A 14,068-nucleotide genomic window follows, 5' to 3' on the forward strand; every position below is an offset into this window, starting at 1 on the left:
AACAGAGAAGTAGATGTGTGGAACAGAATAGAGAACCAAGAGATGAATCCAGCTACTTACCGTTATTTGATCTTTGACAAGCCAATTAAAAACATTCAGTGGGGAAATGATTCCCTATTTAACAAATGGTGCTGGGTGAACTGGCTGGCGATCTGTAAAAGACTGAAACTGGACCCACACTTTTCACCATTAACTAAGATAAACTCTCACTGGATAAAAGATTTAAACTTAAGACATGAAACTATAAAAATACTTGAAGAAAGTGCAGGGAAAACTCTTGAAGGAATCAGCCTGGGTGAATATTTTATGAGGAGGACTCCCCAGGCAATTGAAGCAGTATCAAAAATACATTACTGGGACCTGATCAAACTAAAAAGCTTCTGCACAGCCAAGAACATAGTAAGTAAAGCAAGCAGACAGCCCTCAGAATGGGAGAAAATATTTGCAGGTTATACCTCTGATAAACGTCTAATAACCAGAATCCACAGAGAACTCAAATGTATTAGCAAGAAAAGAACACGTGACCCCATCTCAGGGTGGGCAAGGGATTTGAAGAGAAACTTCTCTAAAGAAGACAGACACATGATCTACAAACACATGAAAAAAAGCTCATCATCCTTAATCATCAGAGAAATGCAAATCAAAACTACTTTGAGATATCACCTAACCCCAGTAAGAGTAGCCCACATAACAAAATCCCAAAACCAGAAATGTTGGCGTGGATGTGGAGGAAAGGGCACACTTCTACACTGCTGGTGGGAATGCCCACTAATACGTTCCTTCTGGAAGGATGTTTGGAGACCTAAAAATAGACCTGCCATTCGATCCTATAATTCCTTGACTAGGTATATACCCAGAAGACCAAAAATCACAATATAACAAAGACATCTGTACCAGAATGTTTATTGCAGCCCAATTCATAATTGCTAAGTCATGGAAGAAGCCCAAGTGTCCATCGACCCACAAATGGACTAGCAAACTGTGGTACATGTATACCATGTAATATTATGCAGCCTTAAAGAAAGATGGAGACTTTACCTCTTTCATGTTTACATGGATGGAGCTGGAACATATTCTTCTTAGCAAAGTATCTCAAGAATGGAAGAAAAAGTATCCAATGTACTCAGCCCTACTATGAAGCTAATTTATAGCTTTCATATGAAGGCTATAACCCAACTATAGCTCAAGAATATGGGGAAAGGGCCAAGGGAGGGATAGGGAGGGGGGAGGTTAAGGTAGAGGGAGGGTAATGGGTAGGGCCACACCTACAGTGCATCTTAGAGTGGGTACAGGCGAAACCTACTAAATGCAGAATACAAATGTCTACATACAACAACTAAGAAAATGCCGTGAAGGCTACGTTGAACAGTTTGATGAGAATATTTCAGATTGTATATGAAACCAGCACATTGTACCCCTTGATTGCACAAATGTACACAGCTATGATTTAACAATTAAAAAAAAAAAAAGAAAGAAATGCAGTGAAAGAACCTAGAGCTTGGTGACAGATGTAACACAGGGGAGGAAAGCAATGATTTATGGGGCTCCCCAGGGGTGCACAAACCTGGGGAGAGACTGCCTTGGGGAGGCCCTGGGGAGAGAGTGGAGTTGGAAGGAAAATCTCTTGGAGGCTTGCAGATAAGTTTCAAATTTTGTAGTAAGGGGAATCTTCTAGCAGACTGAAAGTGGACACTTCTTACTGCTGAAATATAACACAAATGCCAGTGGGCACAGCTCCCTAGTCCAGGTTTCTGAGCCTGACTGGAAAGGAAGACGTTGGCCCTGGTGCTAACACATCAGCACTGACTGGTTCTTCTTTGGCTTCAAAGGAAATAACTGGTGGCAGACAAAACAGCCAGAAAGGAGAACCTAGGATGTCCCAACCCTGCACTGGAAATGCTCACATGGTCACACCTATTTGAGGCTCCTCCCAGATTGGGTCACCAGCTGCTAGCGCGGAAATCCTGATCTTTCTGCAGGCCCGGCAGCCTGGGCGTGCTGGCCCTTTTTGATCTGGGTCCAGGAAACGCTGTGCACTTCCCAGGTTGCGGAACAGATTTTTGGGTTTACATGGCTAGAATCTTTCTTATAACAACATGTGGCACTTAGCTTTCTGAGTGGTAGTGGTGGTGATGGAGTGAAATGAAAGGCCTGGCGCTCTTCGGCCATGTAGGGGTCAGTTGTGGGCTTGACATATAATGTCGAGAATGTTTTGCTTTTATAAAAATTTTCTGATTCACATTTATTATTTTGGGGGGATTTTTGTTTAGTTATCACTAAGTTGAGACCTGATTAGAATAGAGTTAGGTTTTTTTTGACCTATGGGCACACGTCCGCATAGAATATTACGTTTATCATAATCAGCATTATTTCTACTGGCTACTACATGCCAAGCACTGTTTTAGGGATTTTCATAGAGGATCCCAACTCCTTAACAGCCATCCTGCAGAGAAAGTATTGCTGCTAATTTACAGATGAGCAAAGTGTGGCTCATGAGTTTAAAAATCCTGCCCAGGTCAGAAGGCATTCCACCCTCGCTCTCTCTGGCTCCAAATGTCAAGCTTATAATTAAGAGTCACAGTTTTCAACATGTGTTTCTGGTTCTTGCCCATAAGGTACCATTTCGTGATTCTTAGAGCAGCTTTGTAGAGTAAGAGGGACCGGCATATCTGTCTTCATCTTTCTAGATACAGAAAGTTATATAGGGTGAGCTTTGAGGATTTGGGCTTATGGCTAACTAATAGATTGGGGTCTTTTCTTTAGACATCGCAGTCCAGAATTTTATGATCCAGTGCTGCCTACCTTCTCCTCCACCCACACCTGCCATGTAAGCCATAGCCTGGGCTGCTGGCAGTTTCCCTGGCAGTTTCCCCTTTAACCTTTCTAAAACATAAAGGAAGAACAAGATCTTCTGAGTGTATCTGCTGAGCAATGGCACAGTAGAAAATAAACAACGTTGCTAACCTGCCGCCTTCTAGCCAGTGTCACGAAACAAGCAGAATAGGTAGCTCTAATCTGTACTTGCTACGCAGCAAGGGAGAAAAATAAGAGAGACAGGTCATCACTATTAAAGAGCATGGGCCCCTTTGGCCTAGAGAAAACCACACTGACCACCCTCATTTCTCCTGGGTGAAGTCAGCAGGCTTCTTTCCTTGGCAGGTGGGAGATTAATTTGTGCATCTATTTATGCTCTGTTTCTGAGAAGCCATCATTCCCATTAGCGTTTCCAGGCAAAAGTAGAATTGTTTGCTTAAACAGCTGTGATTAAGACCCAGATCTGATCTGTTTGCTGCAATTTGTGGCCAACTTTCCAGAAATGTCTCTTTAAGATAAGTGCAGTGTGGCTGGCTGTGATTTATGGGAAAAGAGGGGAAGGTCCTGATTGGTTTTTGCCTGCTGGGTCTGCTGATAGACTCTGTCCCTGACACCAAGGACACCTGGAACTTGCCACCTTCCACACAGGCATCTGCAAGCCAGGAAAGTTCAGAAAAACAACACCAGGGACAAAGGCGCCCAAGAGAAAGAAAACACATTAAACTTTCAGGAGTCAGATGGTCCAGAGGCAACAGAGGAGGCTGGAAGTGTAGCTAAAATACACACTCAGAAGAGGGGGAACTGGCCTCTGTTCCTGTTGGGTGCCCTGCAGCCCGGGGCAGGGCAGGGAGCATCACTTTCCCAGGCTCTGAAGAGCTCAGGTTTGAGAGGGGCAGGGCAGACGTGGGTTAGCGTTTCCAACCCCACACTCCATGCCAGTCTGAAGGGAGTGAGCGGAGCAACCCTCTGACCCCACCTGTATGTGGGTCCTCTGATAGCTGAGCTGGGCTGTGGTGCACCCCTTAAACCCAGGTCCTCGCCCCGAGACATTGCCTGGAGAGCAGATCCATCGGAGCTCTGTTCTGCTTGCCGGTGGGAGCAGGACAGACAGCGCTCCAGGCCCCAGATGAGAAGGAGTCACCCAAATAGAGGTGGGGGAGGTAGGAAGACAATCTTCTTGTTGTTCCTCAAAGAAGCAGCAAGGGCTCTGCTTACTCAGAGCTCTCTTCCTTGTTTACCCTTCCTGGAGTGATAATCTCTAGGTACCTCCTGCTCACCCCTCACTCTCTAAGAGTTTCAGAGTTCACTGCCTTAGGAAGGTCTTTTTGAACCATTCTAGAAAAATTACCATCCCACCGGGCTCTCCCTGTCACTTGGTTTCCTTGCTCCCTTTTATTTTTCTCCAGGCCTTATGGAACTGCCTGACATTAAATTGTAAACTTACCGGCCGCCTTCAGGATGCAAGGAGGGAAAGGACGTGAGCTCCGTGAAGGCAGAGCTTTGCTTCTCTCATTCCCCTCGTGTCCCCAGTACCGAGTGCAGTGCCTGGAAAATAGGCCCTCCATGAATAGTACAGTTAAATAAATCAGTAAAGCAAAGTACACATGAACCTGGCAAGGCTCAAGGTCAAAATGCATGAGTACCAACAACCAGTCACAGGGTGTCTTTCCTGAATGTGGATTTCCAAGAAATTTATTTAGTGACATAAAATTAAATAAAATTTCACATATTCTTATATTTATTATTAATAATTCTGCCTTTGAACTTGATTTTATTCTAAATTTTAATTTGGGAACTGAAGTTCCACATATACATTTAACAATAATACTTTATCTTTTTTTTATAATACTTTAGGGTTTACGAAGTGGTCATATTCCTTATCTTCTCCTATTTTAGTTGTGGCAGGGTATGGATGAAAGAAAATGGACTTGGAGTAGGAAAACGGCAGTTTCAAATCCCAGCTTTAACACTTGCTATCACTGTGGCTCCGACCCTTTGAACCTCAGTTTTATCGTCTGCAAAATGGAAGAATGCTTAGTGTCCTCGTGGCCCTGGAACTTAGTAAATGATGAACAAATGGCAGCTGCTGTTGTTATTGTCACTTTTATTATCATCACCTCTCCCCATCCTGTGTCAGTGGAGAGAGAAGATGAGCAAGCATCAGCTCCCTTGCGTCAAAAGAGGAAAAGACAATCTCCAGATGTGGTTGGGGGCTACCTGATTATTTGCTCCCATGGAGAAGCAGAGGAGATATCTGAGAACAAAAAGCAAAGCAAAAGTGAAATATTAGTACAAGTTTAGATGCCCATGATGGCTCACCAAGATTTTTTTCTCAGGTCCTTCATTTAGATCAGAGCATTAGATCCTAAACCTTTTTGATCATCAAACTCATGAATAGGAATTGAAAAATAGACTTTGGGACTAACCCAAAGTTTTTACTCTGGTTCACCTGGATCAAGGCTCCAAAATGTGCGCGTATGGGTGTGGGCGTGGGTGTGTATGTGTGTGTGTATGTAGAGTTTCCTAGGTGTGTATGATGACCGGTCAAGTTTGGACATCACAAGAATAGATGATTTCCATGGGCAATCCACAGCCTGCTAAATTGCAGTGGTGATTTTGAGCCTGCTTTAAAGGGTTGCGTGTTATTCTGAGAGAAGGCACTTCCTCCTCCATTGAAGGTTCTCCATCCTAGTACCAGTCTCTAGGGAGAGGTGACCCTCAGGCTGAGGGTTACTCTGAAACCCTTTTTAAAGTTATTGAAGAACAAAATGTTGAGGAAACAAAGAGGTCTTTAGAGGCCGGTTCTTAGAAGTTACACGAATTCCATAGAATGAAACTTACTGAGGTCACAGGAGCCTTTTTCCTCTTAACACTTTGTGATTTTGGCTCAGCTTCCTATAAAATCTGAGCAGAAGAACTGGGGAGTGATGACATCCATGAACCATCATGTGCTGTCCAGGCACACACTTGATCTACAGTGAACAACTGAAAGGAACCCAGGGAGCGGGGCTCAGGGCTAGATCAGACCCTGAGATGTAACAGCACAGATGATGAAGCGGGTCATAGGGGACTGTTGCTGTCTCCACCCATCTAAAAAGGCAGCTACCTTCCAGGAAATCCTGTTTACATTCATGGGAGGAAAGGAGACTGGCCACAGCAAAGAGGATCCCAGAGTAAGTGAATCCTCTGGCGGACATAAACATGGCTGCATTACTTTTCAAGAAAAAGACTATGCCTCATGAGTATAACATCCAAATATAATGCAGGCGTGTTCCTTGTAAATGTTCCCAATGGATACCACAATGTGTCCAGAGTTGGAATGACACAAATTAAAATTAGCAGTTCTTCCAGGAACCTTGAGAATCAGAAAGAAAACAGGAAATTTGTAGCAACGTCATAGTCCCATGACAGGTTGTTGCACTGGATTTTAAAAGTCACTATAATTCTGCTTGTAAATACATTTTCATAGAGAGGAAATACATTTTAAAATGCACTCTTAACTTTAACTGCATAGGACTTGTTTTTATAATTTGAGTTAATTATAACAAGTTGAATGATGCCAATATGAAATGCTTCTCAACAAGGTCGAAGGGTAAAATCAACCAGCTACGTCAAACACAGTTTATGACTCTAAGTGAAAAAATTACAGCTTTCTAAAACAATTATGTAACAGTTGCCATTTCCCAAGATGAACTTACTTTATTTCAGTGTTTTATATCAATCGCCCTTAGAACCTTTAAACCAAATCTTATCAATGTTATCAGAAAAATGTTTATTCTTTTAGAAAATAGATGCAGAATTTTAATTTAACAGTTATCATGTATATCAAACTTTCAGACATGGCTTAAATTCTAAAATAATAATTTTGTTAAGTATTCACTAACCTTTTTCTCATTCAGCTTACAAAATCAAATATTCTCAATGTAGCTGTGCAAAAATGTCTTATTCTTCAAAGTTTCTTCATTAACTACTGAGTCCATGGCTTTTCCTCTGGTCATATATTCTAGACAAGACGAGGTCAAAGTTCTGTGAGTGACAACAGAGAGGCGAATCTGTGACTTGACTTTGAGAATTGCAGGTTTAGTAAGACTTGATTGGGCACATATTCAAAATGTGATGAACTCCGTGCCAGAGGAAGTGAGTTAGGCCATGAGAAGTGAAGGAAACAGTTCCCGCCCTTGGGAGCCTTACCACTAGTGGCCCTGACATGATGTAATACAGGAAACAATGAAAGAATAATTCCCAGACCATACAGATATTCATATGTCTCTATATTGATATGAATTACATGCTGACTAGCTGAAAATATATATATTTATACACATAAAGTTTATAGTGTCTGTGTGTGCATATAGTCCAATCTGCCTGGAGCAAGTGTGCGCTGGGAGCAGATCTACCTAGAATTCTAACCAGTCAACCACCTGGAGATAATTTGTAAAAACAATGAAGAGCTGAAAATCTCTTTTATTTTGCTTTCCAACTTGCCAAACTTTTGTTGAGCATCTATCATGTTCTGGACACTGGAGACTACAGAGGAAAAACAAAGAGCACACTCTCTTTGCATAGGCTGAGGGCAAAGAGAATTAACTGGATGTGTTTTCAGGGAGATCTTCAAGCCCTGCCTGGTTCAGCTCTCAGAACAAGCGCCCATCAACTGCAAGGTGTTAGAAACGCCCGGATTCCCTCCTGAGAGTCAGGAGCACAGCATGTACTCTCCAAACTCTTCTCAGAGCCTCCCAGCTAGTTCTCCCACTTCCATTCTTGCCCTGTGACAGCCTGTACTTCACACAGCTGTCCTTGAGGTCGGACACCAAGGTGGGGGGAAGTAGTTTATGGTGGTGAGTTGCCAAGTTCTTTTCTCTAGGAGAGTTCATTAGAAATTCTGAAGGGCAGATGTGACAAGTGTCCACGTGTACCTGTAAGAACCACGTGTACAGTAAGTTCTCACAGCCCTTTGTGCCTTCATTTCAGTTGCCACGGGTAGCCCTGCAGCTGAGGAGTTCACTGTCGATGTTGAGATCAGTCTTGAGAATGCATCCTTCCTGGAGCCTATCAAAGCTTACTTAAACAGCCTCAGTTTTCCAATTCGAGGGAACAACACTGACCAAATTACCAACATTCTGAGCATAGAGGTGACAACAGGTGAGAGACCCACAGCTTTGGAATGGGCAGTTGGGCATATGGGGAAAATGGCTGTCTGAGCCTCTAACTAGCAGAACAGTTCAGACTTTGTAGGCAGTGAAATGATTCAACCTGATGTGTGATTTTCATGACTTCACAGCCTTCCAGGATGAAGCTCCTATCAGCAAACTCAGCAGCCAGAGTTTCCTTATTTTAAATGTTGGCCATAGATATGCTTGGTGTTTTGTATGATGGTTTGTCATAAAATGATCCCAAGACAAGGCCAGGTCTTTCATGCAAACTACTGGGTCTTCTTCTCCTGGGCAGTCAGGGGTTATAGCAAGGATTGATTAAGGAAATCAATTAAATAGCCAGTTTCCCTCTCTCTGGTGTTATAGGAAGAGGAAAATGGGAACATGCCTGGATCAGAAGCAAGGTATGAAACAGAACTTTCCAGGCCGTGGGCTGGACTTCCTGGTTGCCGGCTCCCTTCCAATGCTAGCTCCCCTATGTCTCAGGGGGCCATCACCCATGACTTGGTATCCCTTAGAAGCTGTGAGATGGAGCTGACCCTTGTCCCATAAAAGATTATCACTTTGTAAATTGGAAAGCAGTACAAGTGTTAGGTTTTATCATACTAAAATGAGGGCAAGAATAAAATTCTTATTTCTCAAATTGTTTTTGAATTCTTATATTTCCAATAGTCTTTCCCAATGTCAGTCTATGCATTTTAATTTTTGATTCTTCATATATGCTATTCGAACCAGCCACCGCTCCCACCTAGCTTCCTTTGGATGCCATTTCCCACCAAATTCGACCATTAGCATTGATTTCCCTGGGTTGGTCATTTTCCACTTGGATGCCAATGTGCATCGTAAGTCCTCCAGCAGCAGCGAGTGTGTATGGCGCTCCCTAAATGTATTCACCCACAGAACTCTTTGTCCATAAGACATTTCACAAATAGGGGCACTCAGGGACATACGTAGGAACATCCTTCTACCTTCCTCCTTGGCATAGACCTTTTGCCTCTAAAATAAATTATTGGATAGAGTTTTACTCAATTTTGTTTTATTTGCCATTTTTTATACAAGCTTTTGGCATCTATGTGGGCACTAGTAAGCAAATCCCATAAACAAAATAGACCAATAGGTATCAAATAAATAAAAAAGGTTTTTGTTAAAAAAACTTTTAAAAAAGCTTGTGAGTATAGACACTTGAGCCTTAGTTATGAGATTATCTTATATATGTTCAGTTTAGATGTATTAACAAACTCTCTCCAATTTATTTTGTTTGACTAGAGGTGGTATGAATTCAAAAGGCTCTAGTAGGCTGGGTGCAGTGGCTCACACCTGTAATCTTAGCACTCAGCGAGGCCAAGGCGGGAGGATTGCTTGAGGTCAGGAGTTGGAGACCAGCCTGCTAAAGCAAGACCCTGTCTCTACTAAAAATAGAAGAAGTGACCAGTGCAGTGGTGGGTGCCTGTAGTCCAGCTACTTGAGAGGCTGAGGCAGGAGGATCAGTAGAGCCCATGAGTCTGAGGTGGCTGTGAGCTAGGCTGAGGCCATAAAACAAGACTGTCTCAAAAATGAAAATAAAAACGAAAACACAACTCCCTCCAAAGGGTTCCACTATTTAAACTATTTTAGAACTTGAGTTAATAAGTTTCTCAATTAAAATGCAAACATCCTTGGAAAGTTTAATTTATCCTTCCAGAAAGACTGGTCTTTCATACATTATTGAGGGATTCAATCTTTCCTGATAGCAAATTGTGGAAGAGAGTTGACAAATGGATGCTTCAACACGCAGAGGGAGCCTGAGGCACATGGACCCCAGGGTCTGCAGGCAGCAGCGGGCAGAGCTGGCTTCCCAGAGGAGCCGAATGAGAGGGCTGGGGCCTCTCCTGCTGTCTGAGCACCAAACTTGCACCATCCCCATTTTCCCATGGTTCCCTTGTCCATTTTTCCAACATTGTCACAATTCTTTTTGGTAACATTAAACAAAACTGAGGAAGTTTAAGGCCAGACAGGTATTGTTTAGTGTGGAGATTGGTCTGGCTTTTGCCTAAGGCATGTTTGCATTTTACTTGGGAATCAAAAGTTTTTACTTTCTCCCCACAGAACAAAAGCCTACAATGACAACATTGCATTAGCAGCAGAATTTTAGGTCAGAGAGAGAGATTTTGACAAAGGAGATCCCTGTTGGCCACCCTCAAATTACCATCCTCTCTGGCAGCTCAGATGTCTTCTGTTCCAAACCCTCTGCAACACTCCCACCTCCAGCTGGGACACAGCTGCCACAGTGGCCGATGAAGGTGGCTGCCCCTCCCACTTCAGAAAAAATTATTTAGTGACTTTGCTCTGGGCAGTCACACTATGGGACTTTGCCTGGGCACCCATCTGCAGACAAACAGTTTGTGATGATGTGATTTTTAATCCAGCGTTAGAAAGTGATTCAAAGTGCTCTGCTTTCAGGGCACGTTCAGCGTCCCAGTGAGATCAGAGTGCATCTTAGGCTTCTCACATTTGACTGGAAATGTACAAGGCGAAATTCACTCGCACTCTGCATTTGTTATCTATCACTGTGCAACAAATCATTCTAAAACATAGCAATGTAAAACAACAAGCATTTATTTAATATCTCACAGTTTTTAAGGGTCTGAGATCCTGGAGCAGATGAGCTGGATTGTTCTGGCTGAGGGTCTCCCATGAGGTTTGATGTGAGTCTGTCAGCCTGAGTTGTAGTCATTCGGGGGCTAGAAAGCCTGCTCCCAAGCTCACTCACATTGTTACAGGCAGGCCTCAGTTCCTCACTAGCTGCTGGCTGGAGACCTCAGTTCCTTGCCATGTGGGCCTCTTAGTGACGTTACCACGCCATGGCAGCCAGCTTTCCCCACAGTGAGTGTGTGTGTGTGTGTGTGTGTGTGTGTGTGTATGAGAGAGAGAGAGAGAGATGCAAAGGGAAAAAGGGAAAGAGGAAAAGAATGGGTAAAAGAGGGAAAGAGAGAGGAAGAGGGAGAAGGGGGGAGGGAGAGAGAGAACAAGAGGAAGGCTACGGTATCTTTGATCACCTAATCTCAGAGTGCCATCCTGTCGCTTGTTGGTCACTTGTCAAAGCGTGAACAGAGGTGAGAGTACCTGGAGGCAGGGTGCTCAAGGGCCATCTCGGAGGCTGGCTACCATGCACTCGGTGTCCAGAAATCTGGTTTTCATCATGGACACCTGGTGGCCATCAGCTACGAGGCATGCCACCTAAAAGATGACTTAACAGCCATCTGTCACTCAACATATCTTGCAGACGGTCACACCTCATAGCATGGTGGGGCAAAGGTGCCCACATCATCTTCATGAAGTACTATCGAGCTTTCCATATGGGTAAAATGGAGCTGAGTTAAGATTTTGTACAAGTATAGATCTCTGTAGGCTGTAAGTGCAGAGATGGTGACTCCCTTCTCTCCCCTCACTGTTTTGGTTACCGCTAGTCTGCAGCCCTGCTGGAAATGAGATCTGGTGCTCCTGTGAGGCAGGCTATGGCTGGCCCCGGGAAAGGTGCCTTCACAATCTCACGTGTCAAGAGCATGGCAGCTCCGTCCCAGGGCACCGATGCAGTTGCCTTAAAGAACTGCCTCCCCAGGGACCTTTTTGCCAACCTCAGGGAGGTAAGTAATGGCTCATTAAATGTTTGTCGAGTGGCTATTCAACATCAGCTTGTAAATGTTTCTCTGTTTGACTAATATGAGTTTTTTAAACATTGCCCTGTGTTTTCCAGCAGATGTTATTCTGAGAATGTCAGTGAGACTAAACGTGGGCTTTCAAGAAGACCTCAGGAACACTTCCTCTGCCCTCTATAGATCCTACAAGACTGACTTAGAAACTGCGGTAGGTGTTGGCCCCAGGAGCCTCTTAACCAACAGACTGTTTGAGCTGAACTGAGTCACTGTGGACAGTTTGCTTACATCTGTCAGAATTTACGAATGTGGCTTTGAAATCATTTACATCTAGGATGCTGGCCTTATATGCCAGAGGTGGCAGGTTCAAACCCAGCCGGCCAAAAACCGCAAAAAAAAAAAAAGTATTCAAATCAAACAGCCTGCAGGGGACAATGTGATGTCCTTGACCTCTAAGTAGAACAATTCTCAGAGTAGAACTGGCTCAGATAAGATTTGATGGCATTGATTCACTGAAATCTTTCAGAGGACCAAGAACCTTTCCATTCTCACACCACATGGGCGAAACCCCTAACATCTGGGCAGACCAAACCCGAGTTGAGCATAGAGGGTTCAAATCACTTAACACTAAGAAGTCGCTAGGCATTCACACTGAAGACATTTAAATTTACTCACATCTAAATAGAGACTATGTCATGAACGTTAACTGTTTGCCAGGCCCTGTTCTAAGTGCTTTACTTTGGATTAATTCACCTAAAACCAAACGCTTTGCCTGAGTTAACTCATTTGGAGCAGAGCTCCCTCACTGGTGTGGCACTTGAGATGGTGCCTTTGCCTGCCTCTCCTGGCGACCTGGCCATGCCTCCGGCTGTGAGCTGCCTCCTGCTTGTTCCAGTATGTCACCAAATACTGTCATTGTGCACATGTCCCTTGATGAGGAGTTGCTTCAGAAGAGCTCTCACACATCTGGCTTGAAATATTTCTGCACAGCACGGGACCCCTCCTTACCACACCACACTAAATGATACATTTCTAAGGAAAGAGACTTCCTTACCCACCTGGGAACCTGGCACAGTCCTCTGTGCTTGTTGCTGCGCTGGACATGTGAATTGAATCAAATAGAATCACCTCAGAGTTCGTGTTCAGAGGAACAAAATGGAGTGAAACCATCATCTAAATCCACACTGGCTTAACCAGTGCCGCAGTGTGCCACGGGAGGGGTCAGGCCGTGTGGCAGCCTGGAGGTTGACCCTGCAGACCTCCAACCCCAGAGCAGGAGGCTGAGAAGGGCCCCGGCTGCAGCCTCGGAAACCGTGACCACGTGTGCTGCTCGCTGCCAATGAACGGGCTCTGCGGCCTCGGAAACCGTGACGTGTGCTGCTCGCTGCCAATGAACGGGCTCTGCGGCCTCGGAAACCATGACGTGTGCTGCTCGCTGCCAATGAACAGGCTCTGTGCTGATGTGGCTGGCAGACCCTGGGACTCCTCGGGAGGTCACCCTGAACCTTCCCAAGCTCCATAGACGAGGCTTTTTTTTTTATTTTAGGGGACGCAGAGTCTCACTATGTCACCCTCACTAGAGTGCCATTGTGTCATAGTTCACAGCAACCTCAAACTTGGGCTCAATCGATTCTCTTGCCGCAGCCTCCCAAGTAGTTGGGACTACAGGGCCCACCACAATGCCCCGGCTTTTTTTTTTTTTTTTTTTTAGCGGGCGGGCCTGGGTTCAAACCCACCACCTCTGGTACATATGGCTGGTGCCCTAACCACTGAGCTACAGGCTCCGCTCAACTTTCCCCTCTCTTTCACTCCGGGGTCTGATGCCTCTCCCTGTTTTCCCCACTCCCTCCTCTTCTCTCTTTTCTGAGTCAATCTTTTGCTCTTTTTGTCTGGTGTCTGCTTCTCAGAGAGCCCAGACTGACTTAAGTCATTAGGAGTTACTTCTTCAAAGCCCTGCTAAGGTTGGCAGTGGGTAACGCTGTCCAGGGTGATGGGGATAATGCGCTTTTTACTGCTTCACATCTCTGGCTGGCCTTTAATACGTGACACCCTTTATTTTCCAGTTCCGGAAGGGTTACAGCATTTTACCAGGCTTCAAACGGGTGACTGTGACAGGGTTCAGGTAAGAATGCTGTATAACCCGGTCATTTCTATTTAATGCAGTAAGGAAGAAACCCCGTTAGAGAGGCATCATTTGGAGTGTTCAGCGGGAGCAGTTTGGTGGCGGTGAAGACTTGAGCCACGTCGCAGGGGCTTCAAGGGAAGGGGGCGCTGAGAAGAGTGGCTCACCCTGCACCTGTACCTCCTTAGAAGGAAGAAAAAAAGCGACTTGTGTTCATTCTGTGCATGCAAGCATTTTAAATATGGCATGAGTTCATAGTCTAGAAAGTTCAGAAATGTAGAAATGAAGTAACGTGACACATGATGCCTTGGCACAGGAAGCTTCCCCAGCCAGGCAGGACCTTGGAG

At 44.6% G+C, this 14,068-nt stretch overlaps 1 protein-coding gene across 6 annotated transcripts in view; it reads left to right on the forward strand.

Annotated features, from left to right (window-relative positions):
• The window catches only part of ADGRF5 (adhesion G protein-coupled receptor F5), a 104,915-nt gene that overhangs the window by 58,244 nt on the left and 32,603 nt on the right, over positions 1 to 14,068 (forward strand). For 4 of the 6 annotated variants that reach the window (XM_053602807.1, XM_053602809.1, XM_053602805.1 and 1 more), the window contains exons 4-7: positions 7,786 to 7,956; positions 11,414 to 11,590; positions 11,701 to 11,810; positions 13,663 to 13,721. In XM_053602807.1, coding sequence (XP_053458782.1) covers positions 7,786 to 7,956; positions 11,414 to 11,590; positions 11,701 to 11,810; positions 13,663 to 13,721 — 517 coding nt within the window. The remainder of the gene's footprint in view (positions 1 to 7,785; positions 7,957 to 11,413; positions 11,591 to 11,700; positions 11,811 to 13,662; positions 13,722 to 14,068) is intronic. The other 2 variants (XM_053602808.1, XM_053602811.1) reach the window with 1 other exon arrangement.

Source organism: Nycticebus coucang, chromosome 9 (genome assembly GCF_027406575.1).
Source record: "Nycticebus coucang isolate mNycCou1 chromosome 9, mNycCou1.pri, whole genome shotgun sequence".
NCBI lineage: Eukaryota > Metazoa > Chordata > Mammalia > Primates > Lorisidae > Nycticebus > Nycticebus coucang.